This window comes from Piliocolobus tephrosceles, chromosome 15 (genome assembly GCF_002776525.5).
Source record: "Piliocolobus tephrosceles isolate RC106 chromosome 15, ASM277652v3, whole genome shotgun sequence".
Classification (NCBI taxonomy): domain Eukaryota; kingdom Metazoa; phylum Chordata; class Mammalia; order Primates; family Cercopithecidae; genus Piliocolobus; species Piliocolobus tephrosceles.
Genome location: NC_045448.1, coordinates 75197494 through 75217099, shown reverse-complemented (window position 1 = coordinate 75217099; position 19606 = coordinate 75197494). Strand labels below are relative to the sequence as shown.

The 19606-nt window shown below is 38.4% G+C and overlaps 1 protein-coding gene across 2 annotated transcripts in view; it reads left to right on the top strand.

Moving 5' to 3' along the window:
* The window catches only part of M1AP (meiosis 1 associated protein), a 96795-nt gene that overhangs the window by 38265 nt on the left and 38924 nt on the right, over positions 1-19606 (top strand). For both annotated transcript variants that reach the window (XM_023188046.2, XM_023188047.3), the window contains one exon: positions 8094-8262. In XM_023188046.2, the coding sequence (XP_023043814.2) occupies positions 8094-8262 (169 nt within the window). The remainder of the gene's footprint in view (positions 1-8093; positions 8263-19606) is intronic.

The window sequence follows — 19606 nt, the reverse complement described above, 5'->3', positions numbered from 1 at the left end:
ATGCTGGCCTTTAGGACTGACTCCAAGCTGTGTTCTGATTTCAGTCCATATAGGTCATTGTTTATCATCCTTACGTTGTTCTCTCTTTAATTCACTCTGGATGTAATATTCAAAGCTAGATTTTCAGCTCACTACAGGCAGAGGACATGTTTCTCTTCTTCCTATAACCTGTACAGTTCTTAATGTAGAGATAGTTATAGAGAAGAGCTCTAAAAACATAGACTGAAGTGAATTATAAGGAAAAACTGAAATCAAAATAAAATCTGAATATGCCATCTGCCTCTGGGGTTTTGGAAATTGTAAAGCAAATGTTAAACTGCCTACATTGGTAGCTGTATTATGTTTACCTTGGTACTCTTAGGAATTTACAGTTGTTTTGCCAAATCTTGGCATCAAATTGAGTAAATTTTCTCGGGATTAGCAAGTGTGCAAATGCAAGAGTGCCAGACTGAGCCAATCTTAAAAATATAAATAAGGGCGTGGCTGGATACACCATTGGGCACATGAGCAAGTGCGAGTTAAGACAGTTTTGATCTCTTGTAACCTCAGGGATCAAACAGACAAGACAAAAAATAATCGTGTGGGATTGCTGGTTTCCAATTCTTCATGTAAGGAGCTTGGAAGTTGCCACTCCATTCTAACAACTAGTAAAAAGCTTAACAAACTAAAAAATCCACAATATTTTTTTTAGATCCCTTAGAAGTGAGGTCACAGGGCAAACTGTTGCCTCCAAAATGGGAGAGACAACCAGACAAATATAGAGAATCACAACATACTGGAACAGAAACCTCCACAGGAGCCAATGCTAGAATAGGAAACTGTCATTGACATGGCTACTGGCTAGGTGTGGACAAGTCTCAAATTCTAGGAGAGGATGAGCATTGTGGCTTACACCTGTAATCCCAGCACTTTGAGAGGCCAAGGCAGGACGATCACCTTGAGGCGAGAAGTTCAAGAGCAGCCTGGACAACTTAGCAAGACTCCATCTCCACAAAAAATAAAGATTAGCCTGACTTGGTGGTGTGCACCTATAGTCCTAGCTACTTGAGAGGCTGGGGCAGGAAGATGGCCTGAGCCCAGGAGTTCAAAGTTGCACTGAACTATGATCCTACCACTCCACGCTTTTGTGAGTTTTACCTCCAGGAGCTCAACCAAGTTCTCATAGTGAACATCAGGGGAAAATTCCCTCATGCCTCTGACAGGGAGAGGGAAAAATGAACCATTTTGAAATATACCAGAGCACTCTGTTCTTAACAGGTATAAAGAAACTACCCTAACAGGTAGTTACTCAGGAGAAACTAGTTAAACAGAACCTAACCCCTAACCTCCTGGGATTTTATCAGAGTCTAAATGACCTGGAAGAAGGGAAATACCAAACTACACCCAGCTGTGTCCTTCAATGTAGCAGAAAGGAAATACTCAACTTCAGCCCACTCTACCCATCCTGTCCCACCTAAGTAGGGAGAGAAAAAACTGAGGGACACTTGTAAAGTTCACAGTCCAGAGGCATAGGTTCACTAAAAGACTGAGACCTAATCATACTTCCCCTCCCTCTATCCCTTACCACCCATTACTAAAGGCCTGCTTATAGCAGCTCCTTTAGACTGGAACATCATGTACAACTATAAAAAGCATACTAAAAGACAAAAAACACAGTTTGAAGAGACAGAGCAAGCATCAGAACTAGACATGGCAGAGACACTGGAATTCTCAGACCGCAGAATTTAAAGCAACTATGATTAATATGCTAAGGCTCTAATGGATAAAGTAGACAGAATGAAAGAACATATGGGCAATGTAAACAGAAAGATGGAAATCCTAAGAAAGAATCAAAAAAGGTACTAGAGATCAAAAACATTGTAATAGATGTGAAGAATGTCTTTGATGAACTTATTCGTAGACTTATGGCTGAAGAAAGAATCTTTGAGCTTGAGGATGTATCAATAGAAACTTTCAAATCTGAAAAAGCAAAGAGAAAAAAGACTGGAAAAAAAAAAACCAGAACAGAATATTCAGGAACTGTGGGGCAACTACAAAAGGTATGACTTACATGTAATGGGAATACCAGAATGAAAACAAAGAAAGAAACAGAAGAAACATTTGAACAATAATGACTGAGAATTTCTTAAAGTCAGATACTAAACCACAGATCCAGGAAGCTCAGAGAACACCATTAAACCACATGCTCCTGAACAACCAATGGGTCAATGGAGAAATTAAAAATGAAGTTTAAAATCTTCTTGAGTCAAATGAAAATGGATACACAATATACCAAAACCTATGAGATACAGCAAAAGAGGGAAGTTTATAGCAATAAATGCCTACATCAAAAAAGAAGAAAGAAAGATCTCAAATAAACAACCTAACATTGCACCTCAAGGAACTAGAAGAGCAAGAATAGACTAAACCCAAAATTAGTAGAAGGAAAAAAATAGTAATGATCAGAATAAAAATAAAAGAAATAGAGGCTAAAAAAAATAGTACAATGCTTTGGGAGGCTAAGGCAGGAGGATCGCTTGAGGCCAGGAGTTGGAGACAGGCCTGGGCAACATAGTGAGATCCCATCTCTACAAAAAAACTTTTAAATTACCCAGGTGTGGTGCACACACCTATACCTGTAGTCCTAGCTACTTGGGAGGCCGAAGTGGGAAGACTGCTTGAGCCCAGGAGTTTGAGGCTGCAGTGAGCTATGATTATACCACTGGGGTGACAGAGCAAGACCTTGTCTCTTTAAAAAACAAACAAACAAAACACACACACACACACACATATAAAAGTTCTATTAAAAAAGAACTAGTTTTTTTGTCTGTTTTTTGTTTGTTTTGTTTTGTTTGTTTTGAGATGGAGTTTCGCTCTTGTTGCCCAGGCTGGAGTGCAATGGCGCCATCTCGGCTCACCGCACCCTTCATCTCCCGGGTTCAAGCAATTCTTCTGCCTCAGCCTCCCTAATAGCTGGGATTACAGGCATGTGCCACCACATCTGGCTAATTTTGTATTTTTAGTAGAGATGGGGTTTCTCCATGTTGGTCAGGCTGGTCTTGAACTAAAAAGAACTGTTTTTTTGAAAGGATAAACAAAATCACAAACTTTTAGCTAGACTAAGAAAATAAGAGCGATGATTCAAATAAATCAGAGATTAAAAAGGAGACATTACAACTGATACCACAAAATACAAAGGATTATTATAAACTATTATGAAGAACTATATGCCAACAAATTGGAAAACTTAAAAGAAATGGATAAATTCCTGTATATATACAATCTGCTAAGACTGAATCATGAAAAAATAGAAAGCCTAAACAGACCAACAGTGAGTAATGAGATTGAATCAGTAATGAAAAGTTTTCCATTGAAGAAAAGCCCCAGACCTCATAGATTCACTGCTGAATTCTACCAAACATTTAAAGAAGAACTAATACCAATTTTTCTCAACTACTCTACAAACTTGAAGTGGAGAGAACTCTTCCAGACTCATTCTACAAGGCCTGCATTACCCTGATACCAAAACCAGACAAGGGCACAATAAAAAAGAAAACTATAGGCCGGCCAGGCGCGGTGGCTCAAGCTTGTAATCCCAGCACTTTGGGAGGCCGAGACGGGCGGATCACAAGGTCAGGAGATCGAGACCATCCTGGCTAACATGGTGAAACCCCATCTCTACTAAAAAAAAAGAAATACAAAAAACTAGCCAGGCGAGGTGGCGGGTGCCTGTAGTCCCAGCTACTCGGGAGGCTGAGGCAGGAGAATGGCATAAATCCGGGAGGCGGAGCTTGCGGTGAGCTGAGATCCTGCCACTGCACTCCAGCCTGGGCGACAGAGCGAGACTCCGTCTCACAAAAAAAAAAAAAAAAAATAGGCCAATATCTCTGATGAACATAGATGCAAAAACCCTTAAAATATTTGCAAACCAAATCCAATAGCACATCAAAAAGATCATTTAGCATAATCAAGAGGGATTTGTCCCAGGGATGCAAGGATGGTTCACCATATGCAAATCGATAAACATGACACATCACATTAACAGAATTAAAGACATAAACCATATGATCATCTTCATGGATGCAGAAAAAGCATTCAATAAAATTCAACATCACTTCATGATAAAAACTCTCAACAAAATAGGTACAGAAAGAGTGTACCTCAACACAATGAAGACCATATATGACAAACCCACAGCTAACTCATACTGAATGAGGAAAAGGTGAAAGCTTTTCCTCTAAAATCTGGAACAAGTACCAGGTGCAGTAGATCACGCCTGTAATCCCAAGACTTTGAGAGCTGAAATAAGAGGATCACTTGAGGTCAGGAGTTCAAGACTAGCCTGGACAACGTAGTGAGACCCTGCCACTACAAAAAAAAACTTTTTGGAAAAACTAGCTTAGAGTGGTGGTGTATGCCTGTAGTTCCAGCTACCCAGGAGGCTGAGGCAAGAGGATCCGTTGAGCCCAGGCGTTCAAGATTACAAAGAGCCATGATCATACCACTGCATTCCAGCCTGGGCAACAGAGCAAGACCCTGACTTAAAATAAGGGAAACAATTCATGACATTGGTCTGGGCAAGTATTTTTTTTTTAATAAGACCCCAAAAGCACAGGCAACAAAAGCAAAAATGGACAAATGGAATTTTATCAAACCAAAAAGCTTTTGCACACCAAAGGAAACAATCAAAAAAATGAAGTGGGCCAGGTGCAGTGGCTCACACCTGTAATTCCAGCACTTTGAAAGGCCAAGGCAGCAGGATCACTTGAGTCTAGGTATTCCAGACCAGCCTGGTCAACATGGTGAGACCCCCATCTCTACAAAAAAAAAATACAAAAATTAGCCGGGCCTGGTGGCATGCATCTGTGGTCTCAGCTACATGGGAGGCTGAGGCAGGAGGATCACTTGAGCCTAGGAGGCCAAGGCTGCAGTGAGTCATGATCGCACCACTGCACTCCAACCTGGGCAACAGAGTGAGACCCTGTCTCAAAAAAAAAAAAAAAAATAGAGTGAAGTGAGAGCCTACAGAATGGAAGAAAATATTTGTAAACTATGCATCTGACAAGGGATTCATATCCAGAATATATAAGGAACTCAAACAACTCAATAGGGAAAAAATGAATAATTTGAAAGAGCTGAATAAACATTTCTCAAAAGAAGACATACAAATGGCCACAGGTAGGTGAAAAAATACTCAACATCACTAATCAGAGAAATGCAAATCAAACCCACAATAAAATATTACTTCACCCCAGTTATAATGGCTACTATAAAAAAGATTTTAAAAATAACAAATATTGGTGAGGAGGTGGAGAAGGGGGACCCTCCTTACATTGTTGGTAGGAATGCAAATTAGTACAGCCACTATGGAGAACAATATGAAGGTTCCTCAAAAAATTAAAAACAGAACTACCATATAATCCAACAATCCTACTACTGGGTATATATCCAAAGGAAATGAAATCAGTGTGTTGGAGAGATATCTTCACTCCTAGGTTTATTGCAGCACTGTCCACAATAGCCAAGATATGGAATCAACCTGAGTGTCTGTCAATAGATAAATGGATTTTTAAAATGTAGTATTTATACACAATGGAATACCATTCCTTCATAAAAAAGAATAAAAGCCTGTTGTTTGTGACAACATGGATGAGTCTAGAGAACATTATATTAAGTCAAATAAGCCAGGCACAGAGGGACAAGTACTGCATAATCTCACTCATTTGTGGAATCTAAAAACATTGATCTCATAGAAGTAGAGAGTTGAATAGCGGTTATCAGAGGCTGAGGAGAGTAGGGAGAAAGGGTGGAAAGGGTGGATGAGGAGAGGCTGGCCAATGGTGCAAAGTTACAATTAGATAGGAGGAATAAGTTCTGGTGTTCTGTTGCACAATAGCATGACTATAGTTAACAATAATGTGTATTTCAAAATAGTTAGCAGAGAGGATTTTGAATGTTCTTATCACGAATGAGAAGTTTTTGAAGTGATAGATATGCTAATTATCCTGATTTGATCATTATACAATGTATACATGTGTCAAAACATCACACTGTACCCGTAAATGTATACAATTATTATGTGTCAATTAAAAACAAAATAAAATTTTAAAAAATGGACGAAAGACCTTATCAGACACCTCACCAAAGAAAGTACACAAATGGTAAACAAACATGAAAAGATGCTCCACATCATGTGTCATCAGGGAAATGCAAATTAAAACAACAGTGAAATGCCACCACATACGTATTAAAATGGCTAAATTCCAGAACACTGACAACACCAAATGCTGGTGAGGATGTGGAGCAACAGGAACTCTCATTCATTGCTGATGGGAGTGTAGAATGGCACAGCCACTTTGAAAGACAGTTTGATGGTTTCTTACAAAACTAAACATATATTTACCATATAATCCAGAAATCATGCTTCTTGGCGTTTACCCAAAGGAGTTGAAAACCTGTCCACACAAAAACCCGCATATGGGTATTTATGGCAGCTTTATGCGTAATTGCCAAAACTTGGAAGCAACCAAGATATCCTTCAGTAGATGAATGGATAAATAAACTATGATTCATCCAGACAATGGAATATTATTCAGCACTAAAAATAAATGAGCTATCAAGCCACAAAAAGATACGAAGGGACCTTAAATGCATATTACTAAGTGAAAGAAGCCAGTCTGAAAAGGCTGCATATATATCCCCAACTATATGACATTCTGGAAAAGGCAAAACTATGGCAATAGTAAAAAGATCAATGTTGCCAGGGGTTGAAGAGAAGAAGGGATGAATAGACAGAGCAGAGAGGATTCTTAGGGTGGTGAAAAGGCTCAATATGATATTTATTATACTGATGGGTACATGTCATTATGCATTTGTCTAGACTCATAGAATGTACTACACCAAGAGTCAACCCTAATGTAATCTGTGGACTTTGGGTGATTACGATGTGTCAGTATAGGTTCAGCAATTGCAACGACTTTGGTGGAAGATACTGATAGTGAGGGAAGCCATGTATATGTGGGACAAGGGATATATGGGCTATCTCTGTACCTTCCTTTCAGTTTTGCTGTGTACCTAAAACTTCTCAAAAAAATTAAGTCTTTTAAAATAATAGTAATAGTGCTTTAATCTACATCCCTCTTCATGGATCAAAAACGTCTAACTACAAATGAGAATTGCATACGTTTAATGATTACCTTCCAGAGTTTAAAAGTTCAAGAGGAAACTGCTAATAATAATATAGAGTGGCCAGTCATGGTGGCTCACGCCTGTAATCCCAGTACTTTGGGAGGCCAAGGCGGGCGGATCGTGAGGTCAGGAGTTTGAGACCAGCCTAACCAACATGGTGAAACCCTGTCTCTACTAAAAATAAATAAAAAATTACCTGGGTGTGGTGGCATGTGCCTGTAATCTCAGCTACCCTGGAGGCTGAGGCAGGAGAATCACTTGACCCCAGAAGGCGGAGGTTGCAGTGAGCCAAGATTGCGTGCGCCATTGCACTCCAACCTGGGCAACAGAGTGAGACTGTATATATATACTGTGTTCATTCAGGTAGAGTAAAACATTCAAATTGTATACAGACACCTGAATATTCCTTCAAGTGAGATATATTGATCAAGGATAAGTACATTTTAGAGTCAAAAGAGCAAAAGAAATAGCTCGAGTGGATCCAGCAAGGAGATAAATTAGTCTGAGAATGTGAGATGGAAGCATCACTAAGAGAAAGGAGCATATAGGCTCTCTAATATTTGGTATACATTTAGTGTGTAAAATTTAAGAATCTTATTTTGTCACCTTGTAAAATCTAAGTGTTTTGAGCCATGAGAGGCTCCTAGTGGCTCAAGCAATCTTAAAAGACTAAAACACAAATATGGTTTCACCAGTCACTTTCTGGGGTCAGCTCAGCCTGATTGGAAAGGTCTTGTGATAACCTGTCCCACAAGAATCTGTCAGATAAAATTTGATTTTAAGTTACAACCAAATCCTTTTTGCATTAAACACAATAGCCACCACCACAGACTTATGCTGTATTTATCCTCCAGGTAGGAACTGTTATGTTCTTCACTCAGTACATCAGGGAGAATAGACACATTGATTCTTGGATTTATTTTCAGATTACTATTCTGACTTCTCAGCCTGGAAAAGAGGTGGTCAAACAATTGGAGGAAGGATTGAAAGATACAGACCTAGCCAGAGTCAGGAGGCTTCAGGTCGTTGAGGTCACAAAGGGAATCCTAGAGCATGTGGACTCAGTGTCTCCTGTTGAGGATCCCAGCAATGATGGTAAGAATTTTTTTAACAAAGTAAAAAGAATGGTAAGAATTTTAATGAGCAGTCTTTTACAAGTCAGAAAGATTATTTACCATGGTCTTTTTGTGTTGTTAAATGGTAAATGAAGCCAGTAGATTTCATTGAGGTTCAGACAGATGTTTCTAGATGTTGGAGTTGAATTTTTTAATAATCATTTTATTTCAGAAACAATATATCCTAATAATGAAAACTAAAATTTTATGGGTATAAAAAGTAAAAATTCCTTTCTCCCCTAATCACTTTGAGGGGATTGGGCTAGCCCTTCTAACATTCTTTTATACACACACACACACACACACACACACACAATATTTTAATTAACACCCTTAATATTTTATAGATACATACATGCACATACACAATTAATTTACTGAAACCTTCTTTGTTCATGTGTGTTGGACAGCTGTGTCAGTGTTTACAGATCAGACTCATTTTTTTAATGGCTACCTGGTTTTTTATTGTGTCATTTTACCATAATTTATTTGTTTAATCACTAATGTAAACAATTGTTTTATTACATTTTGCTATTATAAATAGTGCTGTATGAACAGACTCATATGCAGGGCTGGCTTCATGGGCTAATGACCAGGGGAGTCACATAGGCTCCTAAGTACAGAAAGACCCCCATGCTTGAGATTTAATGTCCTATGGCTTCTGTCTTAAAATTCTTAATAATTTTATCTTTGAATTTGTGCAGTTTGATGGAACAATAGAGCATACACCAGGAGCTTTGAGCCTTGGCTCACACATGCCCTGCCTCCTGCTTCCTTCCCACCACTCCATAGTGGACACCTCACTCATTTGCCAACTCACCATCCATCCAGTGACCACTGCTGGCCTCTGTTCCCCCTGCTGGGCAGAGGCCTGGACACCTGGGTCAAGGTCCAGCACACTTTCCTTTTGTGTTGAGTTGCCCAGACACTTGTGAGGGTCTGCACTAAGCTGCTTGGCAAGTATCTGGTGCCAGCTGAGGAAGTGTGACATTAATAGCAAACTCGTTTGTTTTTTTTTTTTTAAATGGAGTCTCGCTCTGTCGCCCAGGCTGGAGTGCAGTGGCATTATCTCGGCTCACTGCAAGCTCTGCCTCCTGAGTTTACACCATTCTTCTGTCTCAACCTCCCGAGTAGCTGGGATTACAGGCACCTGCCATCAGGCCCGGCTAATTTTTTGTGTGTTTTTAGTAGGGTTTCACTGTGTTAGTAGGGTTTCACTGTGTTAGGCAGGATGGTCTCTATCTCCTTACCTCATGATCCGCCTGCCTCGGCCTCCCAAAGTGCTGGGATTGCAGGCGTGAGCCACCATACCCGGCAGCAAACTTTTAAAAACCATGTCATGATGAAAAGGATGAATAAGTTCTAGATATCTGCTATACAACATTATACCTAGAATTAACAATACTGTACTACTGTACATGTAAAAATGTGTTAAAAGGGTAGATTTCATGCATGGTGTTCTTACCACAATTAAAAAACAACACGCACACACACATACACACACACCATGATGTCTTAAGAAAGAGATCATGGGAAAAAGGAAAAGGAAAAAGTTTTATATTTTAGTATTGTCGATGGCACTTTTTTCCTGCTTTTTGAACAAAGGGCTCTGCATTTTCATTTTGCTCTGAGCCCACAAATTATGTAGCCTTTCCTGTTTATGTGTATAACTGTGCATTTGTGAGGATGTTTTCTGTGGAATGAATTTCTAGAAATAAAGTTACTAGGAGGTAAAACAATAAATGCATTTTTGACAGTTATTGCCAAAAAACTCTCCAAAAAGATCATACCAATTCACACTTCCACCAATAGTAAATAAGACTTTCCTATTAGGAATTATCCTTGTTTGTTTTTTTATCTTTGCTAACCCCATGGGGGAAAAAAAGTCTAGTTTTGACTTTCTTTCACCATGTTGGCCAGGCTGGTCTCGAACTGACCTCAGGTGATCCACCCGCCTTGGCCTCCCAAAGTGCTGGGATTAGAGGCGTGAGCCACCACACCTGGCCAGACTTTTATTTTTGAATTACCTCCTAGGATTTCTTTGGAGAGAAAGCGTGGAGTGGTCCTACGTAGTGGTCTTTCCCCTTGTTCCAGTCACTCTGTTTACCTTAACGACATTTTCCTTGATATTTACGTACTGAAAAATATTCATGTTTATTACAAATTAAAACTGCAAATAAGCACAAATAAGTAAATCTAAGTTACCCACAATCCTACACTTCCTAGAAGAAGAAATATTCAAACTGTGTCTTAGAGCAGGGGTCTCCAACACCCAGGCCATGAACTGGTACCATCTGTGGCCCGTTAGGAACTGGGTCACACAGCAGGAGGGGAGGGAAGGGTGGTGGCAGGTGAGCATTACTGCCTGAGCTCCACCTCCTGTCAGATCAGCTGTGACATTAGATTCTTATAGGAGAGCAAATCCTATTGTGAACTGTGCACGTGAGGGATCTAAATTGTGTGCTTCTTATATGGTAATCTGATTAATCCCTGATGATCAGAGGTGGAACAGTTTCATCCCAAAACCATTCCACCCACCCATCTGTGGAAAAATTGTCTTCCATGAAACCAGCCCATCATGTCAAAAAGTCTGGGGACCACTGTCTTGGAAGACAAGTAGGAATTAGCTAAGCAGAGAAAGAGGAAAAGGGCCACTCAAAAAGGAGACCCAGAGATACGAAAAGCAAGATGTGCCCATGAGAAATGCCCATGATTCCCTACACCAGAGCCTGTCAGGCAGAGGTGGGAGTGAGGGTTAAAGGTAGGCAAGGATTAGATGAAAATGACCATCTCTGCCATGCTAGAACATTTGGATTTCATTCTAAGGCAGTGGAAATGTATGAAAATATTTTAGTCACGAAGTCAAGTAGAGATCTCTAAATTATGGAGTTCAAAGGTTTTTGGACCAGTTTTAATTCATCCAACACTCAAGTTACAGTTCACCTTCCTTCAGTCCTTTTGGGCTGTACTGGCCTTTTCCATGGTTGTGCACACATAGAAGTGGCCACTGTTCTGATACCGTCGATCTCTTTCTGGTCCCATGCGGATGACTTCACTCTTCCTCCCCCTCCTATCTCATCTCCCTCTAATTAGGTAGGAGGGAGGGTTGGTAACTAAGGGTGTGGTTCCTGTCAGATTCTGACACATGTAGATCCTTCCACCATCATGCAGCCACTGACATTGTTCTGGCAGGGGAGGGAAGGCAACCAGCCTTAGCCGTGTGATTCATGAGCTCTCACCGTGTCCACTCCTGTCTCTTCACTGACTGTCCTTTCTATCTCCATCCCTGTACTCATAGCAGTCTTTTCCTCTGAATTCCCTCTTCTTCCCTCTGAATTCCTTCCTCTGTTCTCTTCCAGACAAACCCTACTCATTCCTTAAATCCAAATTCAAGTTCATTACTACTATATTGATTTTCCTCTTCTTAGAACAACTACATCACTTCTTAGAACAACCACATCACTTGTGTTCTCTACCATGCAATTTACCACTTATATAGCATGTAGAATCGTTCACCATTGCTTTATTTGTGCAATAATTGTGTCTTCTCGCCTAAATTGTAAACTACTCGATATCTTTTCCCTCTACATTAAACTGTAAGCACCTTGGCATTAGAACTTGTCTTACTCATTTCTGTGTCCTGGTGTATATCCTGCATTATCAGTACATATTTGCTGAGTGAATCAATGACTTTGATACCCATGGGGGCTACTCTTGGTCAGTCTGGCATCCTCTGTATCCCCTTTCTCCGGTAACACCACCACCTTCCTGGTCACAGAATGGGTCATGACGCAGGTTGAGGCAATCATAGTTCCCTAGGCCACCAGTCAGAGCCCTTCTCATTGGGTTCTCAAAATGAATCTGTGAGAGAGAAGCTCTTTTTCTCTCTCTTTGGCCAACGAGAGATCAGGCATGGACTGTGTTCTTTTCTGCCTTCTGTGACTGTCACCAGAAAGAACTTGTTATGTCTCTAATGGCATAGAGCTTAGAGTACACTAAGGCTGCCTGATGCCTTTCTTTAGAATAGTTAGTGGCTAGCATTGTATAGAAGAGCTTTTAAATGCAGGAAAACAGCTTTCTACCTGTGTCAGTGCCGAAGATTCTTCCAGTAACTTCCCATTTGCTTCTGAATAATGCATCCTCCCATAAATAGCTTGTAATTTCTCTTTGTGGGTTAAGTGTATATGACTCATTGCTCAAAATCTTCCTAGTTTGCCTGTGCTTTCCTCATAATTAATTATTTTATTCCCTTAGTGTTTTAATTCATCTCGGTGTTGTTATCAAGACATTAGCAACAGCAGCTTCTCTCATTCTCAGAAGGATGGGTGCTCCAAAATTAGGTTGCCCAAGTCTAAACTGCAGTTTCTATGACTTTCTAGGTGTGCAACTTTGGACAAGGTATTTAGCCTCACTAAGCCTCAGTTATTCCTACCCCATGTAGTAGTTGTGGGAATTAAATGAGATCATGTAAGTGCTCCATAAAAGTTAGCTATACTTTATTAATGTTTTTGAAAATTTTTGTATATGGATGGTTTGTTATATTTCTGAGATTTGTTTTTAATGGCCAGGTCTCAAGTGAACTCTCAGTTACCTGGAACTAAGACTGTGTCTTATATATCTTTCTATCACTAATGCTTATCACTCCACCTGGCACACAGTAGATTCTCAATAAATATTTCTTGACAAAACACATGAATGATTGAAAAAAAAACAACAAATGATTTGTGAGTGGTTGGGGTCAACCTCTGTGACATCAGCTAAAATAGTTAGGGATATGTCCCAAACAACCATAGCTTCCCTCAATAACTTGTGAATATCATGAATTGATTCAAACACTTCTTAACCTAGTTATAATTCTTTTACTCCAATAGCAATGATCATCCACTAAATACAAATTATCTATACTCCACTTTTCAGAGAGAACTAAGTCAAAAGCAAATGTTGATATTGCAGATTCATTTATAAAATAACTATGAGAGTATGTCCTTTGATCAATCTAAATTCTGCCTACTTTAGTATAGTTCTGCACAGTGAGAACTAATTATCACAAAAATTACTTAGAGACCCTGCAAGATCCAGGATCATCAAAAAAGAATGAATTCAGAAATTAAGAAAGTAGACTCACATTTTAGAAAGTTCCTTAACAGGATCTAATATGGAAAGGTTAACTTTAAATTGCATCCACATTAGGTAAGGTTTTCTGTAAATTTTAACCATATAACCTATTATATATTTTCTTCTAACTGTATAAATGGGACTTCCTTTAATTTGTTCCTGGTCTTTTTCATTTTATTCTTTATTTTAAAATTTTGCTGAAAGATCCTGTCCAGTGCTGTTTGTAGTAGCTTTTGCCTGGCTATTTTAATATTTTTTATTATGCATTATACAAATGTAAATATTATAGAGGCATAATAGAAACAGTTCAAAATGACCAAAATTCAAGCCTCCAGAGATAACTACCATCAACACTGTAGGACACATTCTACTGAATTGCCCTCCTTACACATGCACATATACTGATATACATGTAACATTGTTATTGATATTTTTTACTTTGACAAAAAATGAGACTATACCATACCAACTGCTCTGCTTTTTTTACATTTAGCTATTTATCTAGGATTTTTCCATATTGGCACATAGAGATCTAACACCTTCCTTTTCATAGCTATGAAATATTCCAATGTATGAATTAATCATCATTTATTTAACTGTCCTTTTGGGTTTTTACATTTTACTCTAGAACTATGTAATCTTGAACAAGTTAATTTAACTATTCCACAAATTTCTCATTTATAAAATAGAGCTTTATAAAATAGCTTATTTTAAAATAAATAAGCTATTTTATAAAGCTCATTTGTAAAATAATAGCTACCTTATGGGATTTTTGTGATGATTAAATACAACTTACATGGAAAGAAAGCACTTATAACAGTGCCTGGCACAAACAAATAAATGTCATCTACTGATATTAATAGTAGTAGAAGTCCTTCTTATATATGCCTTTTACTGAGAAAATTTCAAGCTCTAATAATTCATATTTTATTAAGAATATGACTATAATTTTTAATTTAAAATTACTCATTTCACCATCTCATTGCACTTTTGTTTTTGCACATTGCTGCTCAGTTGTTCACTCATGTTTATGTTACATAGTTATAATTCATGTATATAATTTTTTGTTTTCATGTAACATAATATTATAAAATTTTTTCCATAGTTCTCATAGCCTTTCTTTGCTGTTCATTCTCTATTTTGTTCCTCTTTCCTCTTTTCCTCTTGAAGGAGAACTAGGAACTGTTGGTTCAAGAAATAGAGATAAGAAGAGATATACCTCTCACAGGGAAAGCCAGATGCTTTCTTTGTCCTTAAATGTCCTCTTTACATATAAGCCAACCCTACAACCCCAGAGCAGATCCCTAATGCTGGATCTTCATCATATATTTTAGGATAGAGGAGAACCTGCCAATTCTAGCAACCAAGGTTAACCCCATAGAAGAGCCATAAATCATGGGAATAATGCTGCTAACTTATTTTGTTTTTAAATAAATTCTGAGCCTTGAGGAAAAGATATGTGAACTAAAGCCACAGTCTCTTAATATTCTAACATTTGTTTTTAGATCATAATTACAGCAACATTTTATTGAATACTTACTGTTCAAATACTTTCTGTTCCAAATAGTTTCTATATATTATCTTATTTAATCCTTGTTTATCTAGATGAAAAAACCAAGGCATATTTTCTTGTCTATAATAACTTTCCCAGGGTTTTTCAGTTGAGACAGAAAAGGATTCACATCCAAGCAGTGTGGCTCCAATGCCCCCATGCTTAACTCTTCTCTATACTGCTTCAGTTGAAAAGAGCAATAGAGATCAACAGTTCAGGGCCAGGTGTGATGGCTCATACTTGTAATCCTAGCACTTTGAGAGGCTGAGGTGGGAGGATAGCTTGAGGTCAGAAGTTTGAGCCTGAGCAATATAACAAAACCCTCTCTCTACAAAAAATGTTTAGGCAGGCTGAGGAGGAAGGATCTCCTGAGCTCAGGAGTTTAAAGTTATAGTGAGCTATGATCTCATCAGTGCACTCCAGCCTGGGTAAGAGCAAGACTCCATCTCTTAAAAAAAAAAAAAAATCCTGTCAGAGTTTTTAGATGAACTTGACAAGCTGATTCGTGTATGTGTGTCTGTGTGTATTATATATTATATATAGAGAGAGAATATATATATTCTATATATTAGAAGTAAAGATACATATTAAGGCTAGGGGTTTGCCTTACCAGATGTTTAGATGGTTTATAAAGCTATTCTAATTAAGATAGTGTCGTATTTACATAGGAACAGACAAATTGTCCAAACTGGAATAGATTAGAGAAGTCCGGAAACAGCCACATGAAAACTTGATATGTGGCTTGGCTGACGTGGCAGAGAAGTGTAAAAAGGATGGATTTAGCCATTAAGTCATATTGAAACTATCAATATTCCATATAGGAAAAAATATTCCTACCTCACACCATTTATAATAATGTTTTTAGATGGATTAAAGACTTCAATGTGAAAAGTAAAATGTAAAACTTTAAAAAAAAGGTATAGGAGAAAATTTTCATGACAGGGATTGGGGAAGAGGAAGAAGCGTTTCCTAAATGAGACATGAAGTTTGCTAATCACAAAATAAAAGATTTTTGAAGGAGTCTCTGTCACCCAAGCTGGACTACAGTCGCATGATCTCAGCTCACTGCAACCTCCGCCTCCTGGGTTCAAGCAATTCTCCTGCCTCAGCCTCCCAAGTAACTGGGATTACAGGTGTGCATCACCATGCCCAGCTAATTTTTTGTATTTTTAATAGAGACAGGGTTTCACCATGTTGACCAGGTTGATCTCAAACTCCTGACCTCAGGTGATATGCCCGCCTCGGCCTACCAAAGGGCTAGGATTACAGGCATTAGCCACCGCGCCCGGCCCTTATAACAAAAGATTGGTAAGTATAATTACATTAAAATGAAGAATTTCGGTTCATCAAAATATACATGAAAATGGCTGGGTGTGGTGGCTCATGCCTATAATCCTAGCATTTTGGGAGGCCAAGGCAGGAGGATCACTTGAGCCCAAGAGTTCAAGATCAGCCTCAACAACATAGTGAGACCTCATCTCTACAAAAAATAAACAAAATTAGCCAGGCATGGTGGCATGCACTTGTAGTCCCAGCTACTCAGGAATCTGAGGCAGGAGGATCACTTGAGCCCAGGCGGTCAAGGCTGCAATAAATCAAGATCACACCACTGCACTCCAGCCTGGATGACAGAGCAAGACTCTGTCTCAAAAAAAAAAAAAAAAAAAAGTTAGTTGATATACAGAATAAATATTACAAGGAATGTTTGGTGGAATAGCATACATTTTTGAAAACAAATGGGCCACAGCTATACATAACAATGTGAATGAATCTTTTCAATATTGAGGAAAAAAACAGATACAGTGTATACTGTATGACATTTATTTATAAAGCTCAAAGCTAAAATTATAAAGTGTTATTTAAAGTAACAAAAGTACTTTTATTTATTTATTTGTTTTTTGACATGGAGTCTCGCTCTATCGCCCAGGCTGGAGTGCGGTGATGCAGTCTCAGCTCACCACAACCTCCGCCTCCCAGGCTCTAGCCATTCTCCTGCCTCAGCCTTCCGAGTAGCTGGGATTACAGGCACATGCCACCACGCCTGGCTAATTTTTGTATTTTGAGTAGAGACAGGGTTGCACCATGTTGGCCAGGCTGGTCTTGAACTCCTGACCTCAAGTGATCTGTCCACCTTGGCCTCCCAAAGTGCTGGGATTACAAGTGTGAGCCACTGCATCCAGCCACAAAACTACTTTTAAAAAGAAAGATGATAAAAATAAAAGTCAGTGTGGCAAGATTTCTTCTGGAGAAGATTAGGGAAAAGCATGTAGATATCTCAGGAGTACTGATGATGTTCTACATCTGAAGTTAAATAAAGGATTCATGAGTGTTCGCTTTTGTTGTTGTGCTTCATAGCTTACATTTTTATTGCATGTATTTGCATACAATAAAAATTTTACAATAGCTTTATGAAGAATGACTAGGTAATAAATATGCCAAAACTACAATAGCCACTGAGATCGATAACTTTGGCATCCAGAGGGCATCTGTGCAGGTTGACAGCAGTCTGCACTCACTGGGTATGTAAGTCATTCAGCCAGTTACAAATCAACCTAATGATGCTGTCAGCTAGTCTACATCTCTCAGTCATACACAAGGATATCAGGTTCCCTTTCTAAGTGCTCGCAAACCATCTGTTTAGTATTTCCTCCTAGACTTTGCCAGGGATCAATGTCAAGCTCTTTTGGAAAGGTATTTTCTCCATATGTGTTCTCAGGAAACACCAAATATTAACAACCCAAACATAGAAGATAAAAATTTATTGCTTCCTAAAGAATGCCAGGAAAAAAAAGGGCTGGAGGCAGGTAGGGAGCCTCTTCTATGCTTCAGTGCAATTGTCAGAACAGATACTGATTTTCTCCCTTTCGGTATCTTCATTGTGTCTGCCTTTGATAACTGCATTAAAGTCATTTCCCTCTGGTGTTAAGACTAAATTAGAACCACTGTTGTATTTATTACCTAAAGATTTTTAATACAGAGAGATATTTGTTTATTTCATTAACAGAAGTCATGGTCTCAGAAAAATAGCAAATTGTTCTCTTTAAAACTTGAGTTAAATAATTTTTTGAGTTCAGTAGAAAATATAAAATTATTTAAAAATTGGAATTTAAAAAATGTTTCCTTTCCTTCCTTTATTGGGGATTAATTTACATACCGTAAGTTGCATCCATTCAAAGTATACAATTCAGTGAATTTTGACCAATGTATATGCCCACAAATCATCATCACAATCAAGATACAGAACATTTCCCTCATCCTCAAAAAAGATTTTTCTTGCCACTTTACATTCCATCCATCCCTCCAGCCCCAGGTAAGACCACTTATCTGCTTTTTGTCTGTAGATTAGTCTGTATTTTGTGTAAGTGGAATCCTGAAGTACACACACCTTTTGTATTTATATTTTTTAATTCAGATTTTGAGATTCGTCCATGTTGTTTATATCAGTAGTGAGTTTTCTTTTTATTGCTGAGTAGTGGTATATTGCATGAATGTGTCATATTTTGTTTAAACATTTACATATTAATGGATATTTCTATTGCTTCCAGTTTTTGACTGTTGTGAAGAAAGCTGCTATGAATGTTTGTACACAAATCTTTATGTGGATATATGTTTTTATTTATCTTGGGTCTTACTGTTTTGTTGTTGTTGTTGTTTTGAGACAGAGTCTCACTCTGTTACCCAGGCTGGAGTGCAGTGGTGTGATCTCGGCTCACTGCAAGCTCCGCCTCCCAGGTTCATACCATTCTCCTGCCTCAGCCTCATGAGTATCTGGGACTACAGGCGCCCACCACCAAGCCCAGCTAATTTTTTGTATTATTAGTACCGACAGGGTTTCACCATGTTAGCCAGGATGGTCTCAATCTCTTGACCTCGTGATCCACCTGCCTTGGCCTCCCAAAGTGCTGGGATTACAGGCGTGAGCCACCGCACCCTGCCGTCTTACTGTTTTTATGGTTTATCTTTTCCCATCCATTTACTTTCAACTCATTTATGTCTTTATACTTAAAGTCTCTCTCTTTTAGACAGCATATAGCTGGGTCTTGCTTTATGTCTATTCTGATCATCTCTGGCTTTTATTTAGAATGTAGAGTCCATTAACATTTACCATACATATTCTTATAGTTGGACTCAGGTCTACCATTTCATTTTCTCTTTGTCCTGTTTTTCATTTTTCTTCCCTGCTTTCCTGCTTTCTTTTAGATTATTTAAATATTCTTTAATTTCATGTTAATTTGTCTATTGTCATTTAGCCATTCATCTTTGCACTTTTTGTGGTTTCCCTATGGATTACATTATATATACCTAACTTTTTACAGTCTACTTAGAGTCAATATAATACCATTTAATATAAAATATAGAAACCTCAGGATTACAATATTCACATAAAATATAAAGACCTTGTGGGAATTAAAATGTATTTTAAAAATTATTTTACAGCCTACTCAGAATTAATATATATAGTACCATTTCATGTAAAATATAGAAAACTTGCTGTTAAGTCCATTTACTGCTCCCATTCACGTACACTATCTTTCATGTTAAATTGTCACGTGTATTACATCTACATAAACTCCACAAGAAAGTGTTGAAATCTTTGCTTTAGCCTATAATCCCAGCACCTTGAGAGGCCAAGACAGGCAGATCTCTTGAGCTCAGG